The sequence below is a fragment of the Sceloporus occidentalis genome, unplaced genomic scaffold (genome assembly GCF_023333645.1).
Source record: "Sceloporus occidentalis isolate IW3139 unplaced genomic scaffold, rSceOcc1.0.p SCAF_2, whole genome shotgun sequence".
In the NCBI taxonomy this organism is placed as follows: domain Eukaryota; kingdom Metazoa; phylum Chordata; class Lepidosauria; order Squamata; family Phrynosomatidae; genus Sceloporus; species Sceloporus occidentalis.
The window spans coordinates 92,912,586-92,933,370 of NW_028316982.1; the positions used below are offsets into that span (position 1 = coordinate 92,912,586).

At 40.1% G+C, this 20,785-nt stretch overlaps 1 protein-coding gene across 4 annotated transcripts in view; it reads right to left on the reverse strand.

The window, feature by feature from the left end:
* KIF20B (kinesin family member 20B) overlaps window positions 1-20,785 on the reverse strand; it is a 56,311-nt gene that overhangs the window by 30,269 nt on the left and 5,257 nt on the right. For all 4 annotated transcript variants that reach the window (XM_089510305.1, XM_089510302.1, XM_089510306.1 and 1 more), the window contains 13 exons: window positions 19,596-19,682; window positions 19,364-19,483; window positions 19,051-19,189; window positions 16,830-17,014; window positions 13,475-13,532; window positions 12,674-12,868; window positions 10,974-11,085; window positions 7,893-7,961; window positions 7,653-7,799; window positions 6,392-6,554; window positions 5,192-5,506; window positions 2,263-2,402; window positions 1,250-1,388 (listed from right to left, as the gene is read on the reverse strand). In XM_089510305.1, coding sequence (XP_089366431.1) covers window positions 1,250-1,388; window positions 2,263-2,402; window positions 5,192-5,506; window positions 6,392-6,554; window positions 7,653-7,799; window positions 7,893-7,961; window positions 10,974-11,085; window positions 12,674-12,868; window positions 13,475-13,532; window positions 16,830-17,014; window positions 19,051-19,189; window positions 19,364-19,483; window positions 19,596-19,682 — 1,869 coding nt within the window. The remainder of the gene's footprint in view (window positions 1-1,249; window positions 1,389-2,262; window positions 2,403-5,191; window positions 5,507-6,391; window positions 6,555-7,652; window positions 7,800-7,892; window positions 7,962-10,973; window positions 11,086-12,673; window positions 12,869-13,474; window positions 13,533-16,829; window positions 17,015-19,050; window positions 19,190-19,363; window positions 19,484-19,595; window positions 19,683-20,785) is intronic.

The window sequence follows — 20,785 nt, forward strand, 5'->3', positions numbered from 1 at the left end:
CAAGATGTCTGAGAACATGGATTATAATGCCCTATATGTGTTTAACTTGCTTTTTTTAAATTCACCAAATTTTCCATGTCTAAGCATATTTTTCTTTCAGCATTGCTCTACCTAACTTTGTCACTGTCACTTTCTGACTTTTTCACATCAACAACAGTTCAACAACAGCTGAGGGTCTCTTTAAACTACTTTATTTGTTCTGGGATGACAACACCCTGGGTCTGTCCCACCGCTGCCACCAATTTATCACGACCACTTTTAATTACCACCACAAAATTTCTTCGATGACCACCAAAACTGTTTATCTGTTTCTTTTAGAATTTACTTTCATATAATACCTAGTAGCGTGGTTACATTATTCAAGTGCCAAACAAGCCTCTATTTAAAACAAGAATAAAACTTTATTTATAAGGAAGGTTTAAACAGTATTTTGCTTATTGAGATGTTGCATATGTTTGTAACTTTCAGGTATTTTTTTCTTAGTTTCATTCAGTTACAGGTTAATTAACTTCTCCATCTTCTCTACAGCAATTAACATACTTATAATCAGGACCCTCACACCATCCTTATCTTTAGGGTTTTTTTCTAAACCTACACCAGCCACCAGGACTAACTAAATCCTACAGAGTTCTGGACATATACTGATAGGGAGTCCCCCACCTTTGGACTCTACCCCTAACAGTCCCTGTCCCACACTGGAACCCTCACAACAACTGTCCTTCTCTGGACTTAGTGAAACCCTGTCTAACTTTCCCTGTCAGCAACAGCCCTATTTATCTTCTCCAGCCTTCACTGTGAATGGCTGCTACTGCTCTCTTCTCTATCCACCATCCAGAGAGAGAGAAGGGCAACCCAGCTCAATTGGGCCTTGCCTGAAAGAAGAAGGCCCTCTCTCCATCCACCATCCAGAGGGAGAGAAAGGCAAGCCAGCGCCATCAGGTCTTGTCTGAAAGAAGAAGGGCCCTCCCTCCAGTCCATCTGCTGTGGTCCAGAAATCAGAGGGAGAGAAGATCTGCTGGACTTTCCCCCTTCCCCACTGCCACTGCCTTCTCCTTTTGTGTCTTGTCTCTTTAGATTGTAAGCCAGAGGGCAGGGAAATGTCTAATTAACAATTTGTAAGCTGCTCAGATAGCCTTTTGGATGAAGAGTGGGGTATAAATAAATAAATATTATTATTATTGGTTGTTATTATGTTGGCCCATCTCTATCAGCATCCCATTGGCTGATGACAGCTGGCTCGTGCATTTACCTGTGTTCTGTCTTGCGCACCTTTTTCTGCTATTTCTCCATTTGCTTGCTGTGTGCATTCTTTAGCCAGCTTCTTGTAAATCTCCACACGTTTCTCACAGTTCTCCTCCATCATGTCCTCCCTATGACTAAAAAACATCCTAAATATAACAGTGAGAGAAATACGTTGTATGTCAGGTGTATCCCTTGACCAGACATTCTACTTGCTTTTTAAAAGGACTTGCTGATACTTAAACACTGTATGCAAAAGCATATAGGAATTCATTTCTAATCCCAGCCTCTGTTTAAAAACCTCCAAAGAAAGAGACTCCACCACACTTTGAAACCCTGGCAAGGAGAATGGAAACCTTGACAAGGAAACCCTAACAAGGAGAATGGATAGACAAGAATCTCTGTACTTTGACACTGATTTTGCACCAAACCCTCTCTATTCGCCCCCTCATTTTCTGCACCAAAAACAGGTTTGCTGCACAGAAAATACAGTTTTCTATCCAGCCAGAGCCATTCTCTGTGCAAAAAAACCCTAAAAAACCCACATATAGGTTTGATTTGGGTTTGTTGTTGTTTTGCACATTCCTTGTCAGAGCTGTTTAATTTTAGTTACTTTTAGCCACTGAGAAGCTACCCAATTTTCAAGGAATATCTCACAGAAGGGAGAAAAATTGTAAACTTATTCATTCTTGCCAACAAGAATGAAATTTGCAAAGATTTATACTGCTAATCTACATACAAGGCACAGTATCATGATGAAGATCATTGTCCTAGCAGTAGAACATGAGTCTTTCTAACAGGTCAGCCAAAGCTGATTAATTGTTGTAATTCCTCAGGGCTAGACAGATAGTGCCCAAGGGCTGCATGCAGCTGGCAGTGTAGCCACTTAATGTGCCACACACACTAGGTCTGTTCTTATGTTCCCAGTCTCTATAACTTACAGGCAGCTGTTTGGTGGATGCATGCTAGTCTTTGCATAGAGAAAGTCTCAGTATTACTCTAAAAACATAACAGCCAACTTACTTGAGAGCATTCTCTTTTTCATTATAATACTGAGCAAATTCCCGTGTAACTTCTTCACGAATGTTTAGCTCCAGAAGTAGCTTATCTTTTCTTTCATCAATCAACTTGTTTTTCAGTTCCTCTATTATATGGAGCAGCCTCTAAGCATGAGCACATGGAGTGGAATTAATATAAGGAAAATATTATTCAGCGCTCATTTCTGCAGGACATTTCTCAGGTTTGAAAACTTGTATTGGATTTCATGCTCAAAAGCCTACTACAGCCTACTACAATGTCTCACATCACAAGAAGAAACAAAAATATTTTCTAGTAACCAAGAGGACTATTTTGTAGCAATAAAAATGGGATTAATGCAGAGGCAGAAATACTGAAATTGACTTACTCACTACAGAAGGCAAATAATATGGACCCTTCTCATTTTTAGCATTCATATTACAGTGCGCCCTCCCATTATGCAAGGATCCGTTCTGGATCCCTCCGCGTAAGGGGAAATCAGCGTATGCTGAAGCCCCATAGGGTTTGTGCCCATGGCGCACAGTGGCACACACGCACAATGGGCGCACGCCCCATTAGTTCTTCTGGGGTGCGCGACAGGCTCTTCCGGTGCGGATTTCAGCATATGCTGAAAGCCGCATATGGCTCGCCCGCGTAAAACGCAGTTGCACTGTATTACCAAAGTGATGGTCACATGTGGCTTCCCCAAGACCATTTGAGATCTCCAATTCCTCAAAAAAACATTAAAACTCAACATTTGAGAGAATGGGGGGCATTTTTAGCCAGCCAATTAACCATAGGCATATCCTATCAGGACTAATGTATCTTCCCATCCTGCTCCTGGCAGGTGACCATCAGTGCTTTAAATAGACAAGAATATTTAAATACCAATATGCCAAAATATTTATTGGAACTTTTGAACATTCTAGCTGTATATAATGAGCACAATAATTCCTGGTGTGGCCATAGTATTTTCCACTTTCTCACAGACATACAAATCCAAGTACAACTCTCCAAATTTTTTGGACCTCAGTTCCCAGATGTTCTAGCCAGCATGGCCAATGGGCATTATAGGAATTGTATTCTAAAATTAAGGAAGGCCAATGTTTCCCTTTCCTGACATAGGCTCTAAACCTGCTTTACATATCCCATTTCAGCTCACGTTCTTGGCAGAGAGGGAGAAGAAAAAAGACAGGATGGAAAAGTGCACAGAGATTTCTCATTCACCGATTATAGCTTGACACTGTGTGATCAACCACATGATTTCAGTGCATCCCAATAGCCTCACAATCAAACCCTTCTCCTCCATCCCACCATTTACATCCCAAAGAATGCAAACAGAGAAAGATTTGACTGGCAACAACTGTCCAGGGCCTTATGAGACAGATACATATATAGAGCTGTCTGCACTAATACAGACACAGAACAGCCCAATTGGTCATGGTCTTTCCCACACACCTGCTCTCTCATTTTGCAACTATTATATTTTAATCCCATCCTCCAATCAAGTAGCTCCAGGGCAGTACCTGGGTTTTTGTTACTCAGCAAGGTAGCTTAGACTGGAAAGTCTGGTCTTTTTAATTTACTTCCTTCATAAAAGGGGAGGGGATTTAGCATCAGGCCACACCATGCCTTATCCCCATTACTACCACACCACATCCGTGTGGTTGCAGGATATCTGAAGAGGCATGTATATTTATAGTTATATGCACACATGTGCACAGAAAAAGAAAGCATATTACATCACACTGCATCTTGTCCTATTAACTCTCCAGTGTTGTGCAGACACACTTTCATTGCTACTATCTTCACTCTACTTCAGGCCTATCATGAAAGAGGCTTTTGCAAAATTAGCCTCTCATCAATCTGCTCAATATCTGTTGTTATTATTATTATTATTAACTTTATTTCTAGAGCGCTGTAATTATACACAGCGCTGTACAAAGTCGGTAAAATTAACGAGTATATAAAAGCCTGCCCAAGGCTACATTCTAAGATAATAACAATTAAATAGAGGAATAGATAAAATTACCACGTAGAAAAGAAAAGACAAATTAAAACATCTGCTTCCCAGTTTTAAAGCCCAAGGCCCCATCTCTATTGGTGGAGTAGTATTGGTGGAGACAAAACATTTTCAGTTGTGTATAAACAAAAAATTAGTCTTCCATGGAAAGTCAGTCAGTCAATCACAAACATTTATACATTTTAAAATACGCTCCTGTGACACTTTTTATTCCAGCAGATATTCAGGCAGACACAATGATTCTGAATTGATTAGGAATTTTCCCACCCGTCCTTTCTGCAGCCCAAAACACGATCTGCTAGGTTTAGCCCTCCAGAGGAGGTTTTTAGGATGTGTGGGAGGAAGTGCAGATTGTTTCCCTCACAAATGCACATCTTCCATTCATGGAAGTGTCATCTGCTAACACAATGGCCATGTTGGAATCAACCTATGCTCTTTCATTGACTATAAGTTGTGGGTGCTTTCTTAAGTTATGGTATGCTTCCATTATATTAGTTTTTTTTTATTGTTGTGTATTTTAAAATATGTATTTTAAGTTTTCAACAGCCTTCAGTATGATTTATGACAGAAAAATGGAACATCATTATCTAAAATACAGCATGCAACTCTTTAATAATAAACATAATAATAACTGCTCTGCATTTTTGCTGCTCTATTTAGGTCAGCAGTGAGCAGCTGCACAGAGGATGCAGGGCATTTTTTTATTATTGCCCAGCTAGCAGGCTGCACCAGCGGGTTTCAGCATTTCCAAAATGAAGTGATATCACGTCCATTTGTCATTTTGGCCAATTTTTCTCTTTTTGCTATTTTGAGAAGGTAAGGGTGTGCTTTGTAGGGTTAGGAAAAGAGAAGCACTACAGTTTTAGACCCATTTGGGGACAAAAAAAAAAAAAAAAAAACCCAAGGACATACCTGATAGTCTTCTTTTCCAATGATGATATCACTCTCATCTTCTGTCTGGCTTGGTGTCTCCTCTCCCCCCTCATACTCATTTTCCTTTACCAGTATGCTTTCTGCTATGCTGTTTACATCGTGTACACCACTGCTGTCTTCTACCAGCTCTTCTTCATCTTCCATCACATCTTCCAGATTCCTTTCCCAAAGCATAGTGGCTCTTTTCTTGGGTAAACATACACCCTCTTCAGTGTTCCCTTCATATTCTGCATTGACAGATATTTGGTCAAAAGTCTCTTTTGGAGGAGAGTTGGGAGAATCTAAGACCATGACCTGTTTAATAAACAAAAACATATAAAAACTACAGTTGTAAGTTATCCGAGCTGTTGTAAGACCTTCCTGACAAATCTCTAACTTGAAGTTTCCCACCATATACTCTGCAGAATCCACACTTTCTTCTAATACTACCCAAAACCACGCTACATAGTTTCTCTATCAGTGAAATATACTGCCTCTGAGTGTGGTGGTTTCCTTCTTTGTAGCTTTTTAAACAGAGGATGGATGACAATTTGTTTTGAGTGCTTTTGAAGGCGCTTGCGGCCTCTTCCAGAGCAGAATAAAGTGACTTATTACTTTCCTTGTTCTCTAGATACTATACTCCTATTGATGTAACCTAGAATTACATCTGCTTTTTTAGCTGCTGACTCATCACACTGCTGATTTATGTTCAATTTGTAATGTCAAGCCAGGTGAACCTTTCATTTTTTCTGCTTAAATGCAGCACCTTACATTTCTCCCTGTTTGTTAGTTTTGGCCCAACTTGGAGAGAGGGGGAATTGGCCCCCATCTTTGCTGTACATGTGCCCCTAGTTAGTTAAGTGAAGTGATCCAAAAGCAATTAAAGGTTTAACCAACAACAAAATAACCTAAACTACCCAGTGGCACTAAGACTCAGAAATCAAGGCTGTAATGCCCTGCACACTTGTGCATGAACACACCCTGTTGGAAAGGTGTGGGATTTTCTTCCAAATCAAAAGCACACATGAGTTGAACTTGCACACCCAGCTTCACTAACAGCTCTCAATTAGTCCTCTTGAGAATTCCCAAGAGCACTGATCCATTACAAATCCTACAGTCATTTGTGAACCTATAGCTTTTTGTTGATCTGGGAACAATTTCACAGTCATTTGTTTTCAGCTACTGTTTGATCACACTTACTTTTTGAGCAATTGATGAAAACTTGAGCACATTGAGTGTTTCATCATATGCCGCAGCACTCTGGCTGACATTAACTATCATGCACACCTTCCCTTTACCGCTGAAGAAACCTTGAAAGAAGTGAGTTAGCTTGCTTTCACGAAATGGGATGTGCTGCTGCAGCCTAGAATGAGACAAATGTGACATTGCATAAACTGTCATTCCTCTTGAAACCAGATTAAGTTCCCAGATTACCAATTGTGCACTTCTAGTACAGTGCGCCCACGTCATATGCGGGTGCACTATACGCAGGTTTGAACACATGCTCAAACCTGTGTAGAGCTGCACGGGGCGCAAGGGGGTCCCATTTGAATGAATGTGGCACATGCCTGTGGATGGGGCTCGAGCATACACGGTATTTGGCATACGCGGGGGGGGTGTCCGGAACGGATCCCCCGCATAAACCATGGGCGCACTGTATTGACAAGGGAGCAATTCTCATTAAGAAAGTCCAGACCAAAGTCAGGACCAAAAACCTTGTTTTAGAGTAGACAAACTCTTTTTTCATTCCTTCCCTTTTGTTACAATTCATATCACACAGGAAATATAAAGCACAATGGGACAAACTCCTAAACCTGTCTGTGCATCATTGTGGAAGGAAGAGGGAGGGAAGAGAATACCCAGTTGGGATATTTCACATTTTTTAAAGAAAAGACATCTCCAACATGCAAACAGGGGCGAAACACATGGCCCCAAAGGAGCAGCTTGCCGCCACCCCTTTGATTGCCAAGTTGGGGCCAAAGCAACTGCATGCCAGACCCCCAACCCAGCATTTTCCCAGCACAAAAAGAAGCAGCAGAAAGCTGCTTTATTTTGTGCTGGAAAAAAGCAGCAGCAGAAAGCTGCTCCTTTTTGCTCTGGGAATAGTGTCTTTGCCTCTGTGGCAGCAGTTTTTCTGGGTTTTGGCGGTGTGCGGTGTGTAAATGCCACACCACCACCACTGTGTGGTTGCTGTGGGCAGCTTCACAGCATGTTCCTGGCGTCTTGAGGGTGTGTGTCATGCGTATGTCACACCCCAAGCCGCCAAGAAGCCAGTCCTTTTTACGGTCTGTACCGACCCTAAGTCACAAAAAATATTAGTAGTAGTGTGCATCCAAAATAAACGCACATCTTGTCATCACCATCACCCCACACCTAGCATTTGCCTTCCCTTTATATAGAGGACCAGCAAGAAGAAATTTGATTCCCCTGATGGAAAGCTGAAAACTCAACTGGAACATACTTTGATTGTTGGGTGGTCTTCAAGGCATTGATGCATTTGCCTAGAATGAGCAATGAGTTGTTAATATTGCCACTTTCTTTTAATCTATTTCCTTCATTGTGGGTTCTGGTACAACGCTCTGAGCCAGCAAGGTCACAGAGGAATAACCTAAAGGTAGATAAAAAGGTTATATGTTTATAGGTTACCTTATGTTATGTTTAAGAAGTAAAAATGACTTATTTTAACAGAAAGATCACTTACTCGTTGACCTGCATCACCTGAGTTGATTCAGAAGCGATTCTTAGCATTTTCACAGTGAATATACTATGACTGAAAGAAAGAAAAAACAAAAAAAAGTCATTTTTGGCAGTTGTCTTCCAATATTAGTAAAAAAAAAACTGTGAAAATTTCATATCACTTTAAATATTTGGGATACTTCCACTGTTTGCATGTATGCTTTGGTCAATTTCATTCTAGAAAGTTAAGAGATATATTTGTGCTAAGTGAAACGGGCTAGGTTCACACATAAACCAGGTTGCAGTTTGCTTTATTCTTGCTTGCTGTTGTGTTCAAACCCAATTCCACAAATAAATATGGCTTCTAGCCAGAAACAAACAATTAGAAGCCATGGTTTGTTGCTGTCTTAACATAACATTGGTATTTCAAATAGATTGTGTTTCTGTGCCCAAAACTACGGTTTGTCCCTGCATTGTTTCCTAAGCTGTCCACTCTGAAACAGAGGCTGACAAGAGTCAAGAGAGAAACAAATCTGAAGGTGAAGTGCTCATACACAGAAGTGCAGTTAACCTGAGCTAAAGTATGATTGAATAAGCTAGCTTCAATAGGTAGAGCTGATTTTAGAGACTAACTGTGGTTAAGATTAACCGTATTTTGCAAGTATAGATGACACAGCACATTCAAGTTATTCGGAATTGCAAGCAAAAACTTCCAAACTCCACCTCAGATTGGAAAAAGAGGAAGGGTATCTGTAATCCCGCAGAATTCTTCAGGGTGGGGAAACAGGCCACAGACAACCCTCAATCCCTTTTTTGTTGCCCAAAGGTCTCCCAAGTTGATTGAAAAACACTTGGGAATACTGCCTAGAGCAGTGATTTCCCATAAAAAAAATCTATCCTGATTCCACAAATTGCACAAAAATCAGTTCCCTCAAACCCAAAAGAATAAACCAAAAAACTACCAGTTACTTTTGCTTCTAAGATGAAAATGCAGCAGTGCAACATACCACAGGTGAAAAAGTGGTTCACTAACCTATAACTCAGTGTCAGTGAAATTTAACTCATGATTTATCAATTATTAGCATTTGTATTCACACACAAAAAAAAATCCCTGTGGCTAGAAACTCTAGAAGCATAGCCCCCATATCTGCAGGACTGGTACTTGCAATGTCACTTACTCAGTCTGGAAGAAATACCTTCTCTCTGGGTATTTTCTAGGGCTTCCAGTGTAATATTTTTTTAGTTTATTTTTATTCATCTCATAAAAATTTAGTCCAATCATACAGACATAAAAACACCTTCTATAATAAATCCAACTGTCAACATAAACTTATACTCTACAATAACTAATAAACCACAGACTGACATCTCATCCATCCTTTTAAATTGTAAAATACATCTAATATAAACAGAATGACTTCCTTCCACCCTAGTCTTGCTATTACTGAAGTCTAATGTTCTTTCCTGTACCCAATATATTTGTATGACTCTACTTTTGAGTCCGAACCAATGTTATAAAATAAAAGTAAAGATAACAATGAATTTTATTTGCTATATCTCCTATACTTTCTTCATTAAGTAAACTTAATATTGTTTTCTCTTGGTTTAGTTACGATACGATATATCTAGTCTCATTTTCTCCTTCTTACATGTTTTATTTACTTACTTTTCTGTAGCTATCTTTATATCTTCTTTCCTTTAATTTTCAATAATATATTTCCAACACTTTTCTAATTATAGAACACTTGCCATGTTTTTAATATAATTTTCCATTTTCCCTTTCATCTAGCATGTCATCTTATCTAGTTCTGCCATTTCATATAATTGAATTAACCATAATGCTACTGTTGGTGTTTCCTCCCTCTTCCATATCTGTGCATATGTTATTCTTGCATATGTTAACAGATGAAAAACCAATCTCCCATCTATCTTTTCTGGGTTTTTTAATCATACCTAACAAAATACCTCTGGTGAAAATGTCACATCTATCTCTAGTTCTATTGTTATTATTTTATAAATTTCTATCCAAATTTTTCTGACTTTGGGACATGTCCACTACAGATTGTAGTATGGAACTGTCACATGGGAGCATTTCCAACAATTTGGTTTTGTTCCTTAAAATATCTGGGCAATTCTTTGTGGCGATAAATGCCATCTATACATCATCCTATAGTTATTTTCTCTCAAAACCTGGCACAAAGTATGTTTCATTTTCCTATTCCATATTTCCTCCCATTGATTATATCCAGTATCATGCCCTATCTTTTGTGCCCATTTGATCATATTATTCTTAATTATCTCTTCTTCTGTATCCCACTTCAATAACAATTTATAACATTTCGAAAACATATTTTTACTTCCCATCTCTATTATTTTATCCCATTCTGATTTTTTTAACTTGAAACCCTTCCAATTTCACATCGATTTTATACCTTTAATTGTCGATATAAGTACCAGTGGCAATCTATGTTTGTTTCCTTAAGTTCTTCCTGAGATTTTATTTCTAATTCACCACGTTTCCTTCAAAATAGCTCTGTATCCAATCCATTTCTGATGTGAAATGCCTTCTCTCCTAAAAAAAAGCCTTTGTGTGGTAAACACCACTGAGGAATTTTTGAACAAAGTCTGTATTTGTATTTCCTCCAAAGTTTTATCAAAGGTTTTCTTACTAAATGGATTAAACCCTCTTTATTGACTTTTTATTTCCCATAAATTAAATAACCATGCCACCCAGTGTAATTCTATGGTATACTTTTGACAGAAGTTGACCATATAATCATGCTGGAGGTCCTAGAGATAAGTGTTCTCCCTAGGAATCTCTAGGTCATCCAGCACAACTCTTACGGTCAGCTTTCACTGGAAGTCGTTACTTTCAATAGAGTTCGCTATTATCTGTGTTTTCATTTTTCATGGATATGAAGGTTGTACTGTACAGGAACCCTCTGAACAAGATAAGAATATTAGCCAGGTTTTATTAAAGAAATATATACATATATTTACTTATAAATATATAAGTAAGAATGGTGTACTGAACATATAATGCCTTCCATATAAAACAGAAAGCAAATCATTATGCTATTCCACATTGAACACATCCCATTTTTACCTTCTGCTGGAGTTAGCATTCAGCTTTGTTGAAGCAAAACTCTGATGCTTCAGGCCAAGCTTCATGAGTTTAAAGGCTTCTTTAAAATTTGAAACCTGAATCCACTGTAGATCTTTAAGAAATATCAAGGATACTTTATTAAATACAACACATAAAGCATTTTATTTACATAAATTAATAAATATAGGAACAGAAATGTGGGTATATGGTATTTACTGTTGGTTTAAGACGTGGTTCACACATGCTCTAGACTAGGGAGTTTATCGCATTGGGCCAGGAACGTGCCCAATTCATTCTAAAAAGGGAGCAATTTCCGAGAACTGTTTCAAAGCGTTCTCGGAAATCGCGCCCCCTGGAACAGATCGGGGACGCGATTGGAACGTCCGGCGACAGCTGCAACATTCCTCCATGCGGTAAGATGCGTTCTGGGGCCCATCACGTTCCCAGAACGCTCCCTTTTTAGAACGCATTGGGCACGTTCCTGGCCCAGTGTGATGAACTCCATGGTCAAACATCCATTGCAATTACAAAAACATGTCACAGTTTCCCCCATTTATACTCTGCCATTCCTTTTTCATGATAGGACATTTCTGTGATGAATCCTTCCCCCTAGTAAACTAGAATACTTATGGAGCGAAAAACAATAGCATAATGAAATAATGCCCTATATTAAATGGTAGAAACAAGATTTGCTTTTGGAATTTATATTGTTTTTGAATATTTTCAGGACGTGTATAGCTGAATCCATGGATAAAAATCCGTGGATATAGAGGGCCAACTGTACTCCCTAACAATCTGTAACACTGATATATTTAACAGATTCATACTGTTCAAGAACTGTGATGGAACAAAATTAAAACTACTGCCTATGGACAGGAATCCCAAATAGAATTTTTAAATGAGGTTTGGGAGACTGAGAAATATAGCCAACCTCATAGTATTCACTAGTGACTTCAACCCACAATCTTGTACACGTTTATTTAGAAGTAAGTCCCTTTGAATTCATTTGGTTTAACTCCACAGTGTCTATAATTGGTAGGTTGAGCACCACAAATTCAGAAATCTGAAAACCACCCAAAACCTGTTGCCACCCACCAACCACTTCTGCTTTTGAGACAATGGCTGCGGCACTCCTGCTCATTGTAGATCCTCAATCTGTCTCTAGACTCATGTCTCGTACATAAATAAATAGCAAATGACCAAGACGTGAGGCTTGATTGAGAGGAACAAGCTGGAGTACTAGAGCTCCCTCCTCAAAGGCGGAAGTAGGCAGCTGGCAGCAAAAAGACTCGAGGCCGGAGACAGACTGAGGATCTGTGAATGGCAGGTATCCAAATGTAGTGCTCACTGCAAATCCACGCCTCCCACCATTTTTCACAGACCCTTGCATCCCTGTCCAGACTCATGTCTTTCACCAACCTCGCAACTGCAGTACAGTTGCTACTTGTGTAGACCAAAAAACTACAGTACAATCCTGCTCTTTAGAAGTCAGAAACAAAATACATATATCTAGGGGGAGGGGGGATTACTTTGCCAAATTTAACCTGAGAAGTACTAGAGGTGAGAGAGATGCACCTTTTTTCCTTGGCATCATGAAGATGAAGTGCATTTTTAATCAATGAAAGCCTGCTTCACATGGATACATAAAGCATTTTAAGAATAATGAAATGGCGGTTACCAATTATGAAAATGTTTATTACCTTTAACGTACGAACAGCCTTTAATGTCTTGTGCAAGGCGCAACACTTTTCTTCTTTTGTCACTGGACAGTGGAAGCAACAGGTCATAAATGGACTCATTGTAAATTTCACAAAATGAAACCCAGACTGAGAATAGTGCCCTTTTGTCCTCCTCCATATTAGATTGCACAGCTTCTGTCTCTAGTTCCTGAAAGTCTAAAAGAGCAAAGGAGATATATCAACATTTGGTTGAAAGGAGCCTTTTTAAGCAAATAATGTAAAACCAAAAAAGCCTCTTGCAGCACCAGTATGGCTAACAATTTATTTCAGCACATGCTTTCAAGGATTATAGCCCCCTTTTTCTGGACAGAGTGGCCTTTATCCAGGAAAGCTTATGTTGAAATAAATGGGTTAGTTTTAAAAGAGCCACAAGACTACCTCTCTCTTTTTTAATGAAACTGTCTAACATGGTTATCTGCTCGAATCATATTGTTTATTTGTATCTTGCCTTTCTCCTTCTACAGGACACAAGATAGTTTACATACATTTAAAACAAGATACAGTTAAAAAAACTATTGTACAAAAATTAAAAACAATTTTTAAAATTCTGTGATAAACACAAAATTAAAACAATTTAAACATATGTAAAAAGCAAAGGCCCAATAAAAAGTCCCTTCTGACCCATAAATTATAAGCCAAAAGCTTGCCTTATTTATTTATTTATTTATAGCTACTATTGCAGAAGATTTCTTTCAAACCCAATTTGTTATACTAATAATTCACACTGAATTTAAATATCACTCTTTCTGGTACAGAATTTACCTTTAGAACTATCAGCTGTTCTGCTATGATCTTCATCAATGTCACAGGGGTAATCCACCTAATAATAATGACACAGACAAAAATCACAAATGTTAGGAGAGATTTTGTATCAATCTTTGTATGTTAAAGCATTAAGAAAAAATGAGATACTAATAGAAAACTATAGAAAAGGCCATTTCTGTGGTAGACTTATCAGATTTTATGACAGTAGAAATTGCGGGAATAGTTGGAAAGAGAGTCTAGCAACACTTGAAAGGTTTCAACAAGTAAGTCTTCAAGGCCAAAATCCACATTATGCCACTGACAAGGCCATCTCCTGGGTACTCTTAAAAATAACAATGGATGTACATTTTAATCTCCAGGACATGTCTCTGCAGAACAAATGTTGCAACAATTCCAGGGATGTTCCAGGGCAAGACTACTGAGTGAAAAATGTTGGAAAATCTAACACTCTGGTTCTCTGCTTCAGACAATGGGGAAGTAAAAAGTTGCATATCTATAGGGTTGCCATAAGTCAGGACCTCCAAACCAGGACAAATGTAGGACAACATTTTCAAATGTAGGACACATTTTTTTTAAAATGGGGGACACATGGAAAAATTGGATGATTTTTAAAAAAATGTTACTATAAATGCATGTTTCTTAGGCATGATCAAAATGGAGGACATTTTGGCATTATTCCTAGACAGATGGCAGAAATGTACTTCCCTTTCTGGCCAACCCCTTTCCCCCCCCCATTCCAAAACACACATGACAGCACATTTGGGCATTGAACATGGCTTTACTGGACATGGCCTCTTGCATATTTCAGAGGCATATTCCATAGCCAAACCCCTTGGGTTTAACACTTAGCATGGTTTAACATGGCTATGCATATTGAACATGTCAAGGTGGTTCCACCGTTCTTGCACCAAGTGTACTTCTCAGAAGTGTGTACTTGGTCAAGGGACTTTGGTTTTTCTTCACTGCACATGAGTTTGTAAAATTCAGAGCAACTTACATTGGCTATGCCTCTGAGGCTTGCTGATATCAATATCACCATCGTCATCATCATTACTCTCATTGTCACAACAGGGCAGACTTGTTAGCATTAAAAGCACAAAAATACACAAAAAACACACTTTGGAAGGTCACACTGTCTCTGCTTCACAAATAGTGAGCGCATGCCTCTGAGGCTTGCTGATATCCTCCTCCTCCTCCTCCTCCTCCTCCTCCTCCCTATCATTATTAAAACAAGGCAGGCTTGTTAGCCTTAAAAGCACCAAAAATACAACAAAAAACACACTTTGGAAAAAAAGACATAGGCAATGGGCACCCTCCTCCTTGCGCCATGCACTAGGAAAGAGCCCTTTTCCCTCCCTGTGGCCAGAGTCCTCCTCCGCTCCACCTCCTCCTTGATGCTGGCCAATGGCAGATTGGGGCTGGAAACAGCCCCGCCCCCACTGCTCTGCCATTGGCCAGCCACCATCAAGGGGCCGAGCTGCTTTTATAGCCCCGCGCGTGGCCGCACAAGTGGGGCGAGTGTGCGCTATTGTTGGCCGCAGCCGAAGCAAGTGCCTGGCACAGTCGCGCAGAAGCGCACAGAGGAGGAAGCAGAGGTGCGTGGCTGCCTGTTGCCAGAGCGCACGGAGGGGAGCGCGCGAAGGCGGAGGCAGAGGTGGAGGAGATGGGTGGCTGCCTGCCGCGGAGCGCGCGGAGGGGGAGCGCGCCAAGGCAGAAGCAGAGGAGGAGATGCAGCAATGGCCACATGAGTGCATGAATTAGCAGTAACCGGACCAGGACCGGGCTGCTATCGTTAAAGCGGGACTTTCCTGCCTGCAGGCGGGTTATGGCATCTCTACATATCTATCAGTTTTCTATCATGTAGAAGAACCTAGATATATAATTTGTATGTATGCATCAGGATGGGGAACATTGGTCTTGCTTTTGGTACACAATTCAGTAGGCAGTAGGGCCTTTAAGTTGTTTAATGACCAGAATGGGCACACGTCAGTAGTGGGCTCCTGGGCTGGCACAGCAACAGGTGTATAAACACCCATACATCCCTGCACCAGCCAGGCGACTAAACTGGGTGAGCACCTGGGCCAGAATGACACAGGCTCAGCCTGTGCTTTCCTGGCCTGCCTGCTCAGGGCCTAAGTACTGTTATAACGGGGTATGATTGGATATTGAAAATGGGGAAATAGACATCTTTATGTCAGTTGAAACAAACTCAGATTTTGTAAAACAGAAACATTTAAAAATAAAATAAAGTTTTCATACGCTTCAGAAAATACAGACAAGCCCAGTAGACTCTCTAGCACTTGAAAACCCCAATATATTTATACCATTTACACCTTTTAAGTTCAAGACAGCATACAAGCATTACCATGTAAAGATTTTTCTGTAAGACCATTTGCCTGGAAAGTGTTTTCCAGAGCTAAACTTCCTAATTAATTGTTTCTTGGTTCCTCTCACTTTGAAAAGTAATAATTCCCACAACCATAGACATGATATAAATATTAAAAAGGTAAAATTGGGGGAAAGCAGCTGGAGCAGAAGGAGCTGCCAGAAGCCACTCCTGCCCTGATTGCCCCGGGACCACGGCAACCAGATGCCACAGTCCCAAGGGCACCCACTACCACAGTCCTGAACAGCCCACAAAACGGAACAATAAGAAACCACTCCTTTTGCAACTGTTTTTAGGCTGCATTCAGCAGCCCCACACAGCCTCCAAGTCATCCAGGAGCATGTGTCATGTGCATGCCTCACCTCCAGATCGGCCTGATGGTGGCCCTTTTGGGCCATCTGTTTGAGGCCATAGTTGTTAATATATGAAATTGTTAAGACTGTTGCCTAAGTATAGTGCCCTTAGCATCAGATAATACACAAACTTTCTAAGCTCATAATCCTACAGCTCATCACCTAGCATTCCATGGGCTGGTGGGCACTGTGCAAGTGCTGCATCACCAGAGGGACAGTATTTATGCCAACAGTGAAGCCCCTTTGTATGTCGGGGAAGTTCTTTTACTATAGATGTGCAGGTAATTGGGGGGTGGGGGTGAGGTTAGGGATAGAAATTCCAAAGGGCAAACAGCAAAGACCTCCAAGAAGCCTGCAGGATCTTCAGACCAGAAACTTGTGGCTTTACTCTAGTGTACACAAGCCAAAAAACAAATTCATAAAAATATAATAGTAGGGTCAAATATGTTACAGCATTATTGTTTACACTTGTGGCATCATTTCCACAATAGCAAATGCTCCCAAACCCAGTCCCCTCTCACCAGTCATACAAACTATTTTTCTGTAATCTGTTTTTTGTTTGTTTTCCTCCTGTAGCAACAAGCTGTTAATGTTGTTTAACAAGCCGTCCCACCTCTTTCATGAGACGAAGTAGTGAGCTTTTGACAGACACTTCTTCCTTGGCTTCCTCTTTTGTCAGCTTCCGATGTTCTCGGCATCGATGGGGTTTGAGGTCCACCTCTGGATACAGTCTACGTTGAATGCGTTTAAACAAGAGTTTCAGAGCCCTTGGGAGAAGGCCACTGGCTTCTTCAGTGCCTGTCATGTAGAATGCCAAACTTATCAAATGTATTCAGTTTATTCAGAAGACAATTATATTCCTTATTCCCAGGTAAACAGGACTATCTGAGCTGATGGCAAATTAGGCTCATATTATCAGCTAAGAACTCTTTAACAGTCTATCTACTGTCCCTCTGACATTTAGCCATATAATAGCACCAGTACTTTCAACAGAAAACAATATACATAAATGCAATGGAAAAGCAACAGGGATGTGGGCAGATTTCCTAATTATAAAGATTTATCACTAAAATAATTAGTAAAAAAAAATGAGTAAGTACAGTGGGACCTTGATATCCACAGGGATTTGGGTTCAGAAGCCCCCATGGATACCAAAATCCATGGTTCAGGCTCCATTAAATATAAAAATGTACTAAAATTGTGTCCCTTATATAAAATGACAACATCAAGTTTGCTTTTTGGAATTCACATCTTTTCAAGCCATGGATGGTTGAATCCGTGGATACGAAGGGCCAACTGTATTATTACAAATCCAGTCAAGCAATCATTAACTTTGTTCAGGCAATTATCCCCCCCAAAGTATATTTATTTATATATAAATACAGGCCTTTGTGGAACCTTTTCCCTCTAATCATATATTTAGAATACAATACTGTTTAATTTTGTTTTCAGTAATCATAAAATAATTACAAATACACTTGTCCCTCCACATTTGCAGCTTTGACTTTTGAAGATTTGATTATTCATGGATTTTATTAATATGGTCTGGAACCAAACCTCCACTGATATGAGGGCTGACTGTACTTGCTTTTGTTCCATTCAGTTGCATTTCAGAAGACTGAAAAACAGTAGCTTGCTTGAGGCTAACTAATGAACTCTCAGTCAAGATGCCATGACACTGTTCTAACTCTGAGGTTAAAGGCTGGAAACTTCATTTGTGTCATCTATGTACATTTGCAGCCATCATTCAACTGAGACAGAACACTTAGCTGATAGGAGCGACCACAGTTCAGTGGTAAAGCACAAAGTTTGCAAACTGATGTCTCCAGGTTCAATCTCTAATGTTTCCAGCTAGAAGAATCAGATACCATAGGAGCAAGAAAATTTGCTATCTAAACCTACAAGGCAGTGCAGATAGAGGGAGGGGGGGGAGAGGGAGAGAGAGAGAGAGAGAGAGAGAGAGAGAGACCCATTCCAAGTTCAGAAGCCCACAGGCAGTTGAATAACACTGGAAAAAGGCCAGCATCCAAAAAGCCACATTAGGATAGCAGGCTATTTTGTGCAAGACACACCATGTGGCATCTAGGGCCCAGTCCAGACGGGCCAAATGCACCGTGCTAGCGGCGTACTAGGGTTAAAGGACCACGCGGCAACCACACGGTCCCTAACCCTAGTATGGCGTGGCATCATCACAATGGCGGGGCCCGATATATATGGGCACCATCATTGTGACATGACGGGTGCATAGCATCCCCACATCGCACTGCGCTTGTGACATCACAAGAACGCCATTGCTGCACTTGCGTGTCACAAGCGTGGCGCAAAAAGAACCCGCTTTTCACAGGTTATTTGTTCTCCACAGGGAAGCCTCACGGTTTGGTGGCTGTGACTTTCCTGCTGGGGAGGGGGAAAGGCGCCAGCAGGCCTCCCTTTTTGGGAGGTCTGTACGGGGCCTATAGCTCTTTTCTCTCAACAATTCTGCTCTTCTCCTCACCCATAATGTCTGAAGCAGCAGCAGCTTCACTATGTAACAGTATATCCCAGAGGTAAAGACTGTGGAGAACTCTGATGCTAATTAATTATAGACAACATGGATATAAAGGCTGTCTCTTATGATTCTAAGAAAGGAATTCAAAACAAATTGCATGCATATCTCAGACAGAAAAAAAAGTCTGAAGAGTCAGAGTAACTTGCTTAGAGAACAAAGCTCAATATAGTGGGGAACCATATTGAGATGAGACTGGATAGCAGTATGACATCAAGTGTGTGGCTCTAAGCCGATAACATACAGCTCAAGTGAACAATTTTCTAGAATCATGGAAAATCTGTTGTACCTTGGTATGTGTATGTTTTCCCAGCATTTGTGACACCATAGGTAAATACTAGGCGACTATGACCCTTGATGAAGTCTAGCACTGGCTGCTTCACAGAACCTTCAAAGAGTTCTTCTTGTGTTGTTTCAGGACCAAATACCTAACAAATTACAAGCAAGAAGATCTTCAGTGGTTTTGATTCCTTAGCTCATGAACAATAACTTTGAGGTTTTCATTTTTTATTATTATTTTCAGATTGCTTAAGTATGCCTTTTATTCAGATATAAAGTTTCCATTTCATATGTAGCCAACAGACCTTTAAAACTTCACCTACCTGTGAAAAAGTAAATTTCTGTACTAGTTGCCCCATGTTTTTTTCACTAAGCCGGAAAACCTTAGAACTTTGGGGAGCTTTCAATATAACACTTGTTGGATCAAGAACTGAAATGCATTCCTGTTAGAAAGTAAAAAGAATGACTTTTAGCTGAAAAGATGGCATATTTTTAATGTTTTGCCTTGTGTGTGTGTGTGTGTGTGCGCGCGCGCTTAAAAAAATTAAGCCAAACCTGAGAAACATTGTCTTTTTCTGGCTGCGTAAGTGGTTTGATACGAAGGCAAACATGAATACCTTCTTTGGATTCCAGGCTCTCTCTCTAAAAAAAAAAAAGGTAAGAAATAAATAGTAATTGCTATCCCAAGAAGAATCTTCATATGCCCCAGGCTGACAATGTTTTTAAATGAGTCTTTACTCTCAAAGAAACTTTTTTCCTTGAATCAAACCATGTTCCTCACATACAGATAACTTGGTGCTTAACTTGTGCTAAGGACAGACAGTTTCTTTCAACACACTTGGGTTATTCTCAAGGTACAACAGGAGGAAAAATATTTTTCCATCAGTAGCGTTTTCTTTTTAGGACAACAGAGACTCCCAAGATTTAGACAGTTGTGCTTCAAGAGTCATGACAGCTCATCAAAGGACAGCAAAGCACTAAGTCAGCAATTCCCTCTTATTCAAATTGTACTAAAAGCCTGCTCTTGAATAATTGGCTAAATTATTTCACTGTGAAATGCAGCTTATCAGCCCTTGTTCCTAAGTCTTCAGTATCCTTCACTTCTAAACCTTACAACCACTTCTTTAAGTCTTCTGTTAGCATGCTTCCCTTCCTTTATCTTCACTTGGCCTAGTACTGCTCCCTGACTTTTCATAGTATACAACCCCTCATCATGCACACACAAAAACTCCCAGAATCCCATTTCTGATTCAGTGCCTTCTTGCTACAAATCTCTGTCTTGTACCTCCTCTTCCTCAAGCTTCAGACTCCACTTATCTTCATTCAGGTTCTGCAGTTGACTTCCTACTCTGCAGTCCTCACCCACCCTCTTTGTCTCTGTACTCTCTGACCCTTCACTTCCTTAGTACCCAAGATTTCTTTCCAGTCTTCAGCCAGCTGTGTTATGTTTTCATTCTAGCAACATGTGGCTCTCCCCTCACAGAAGCTAGATGGAGCAATGTAATTCCAGGAGCAACTAAGCATTTCAAGCCATCACACTCTTTAGCCAAATCACTGTAAAGGGAGCCACTTCCAGAAATGCAATGCAGCAGAGCAACCTTTTAGGAACTCTTTAAGTTAATCTATCCTTTCAGAAAAAGAGACAAGTAAAATGTTCTAACCAATAGACCTAACAGAGCTGCCTAGGTATACCACAAATCTTACTATTATTAAAATTTACAAAAGTAGACAGGAAGCAAAGGTGC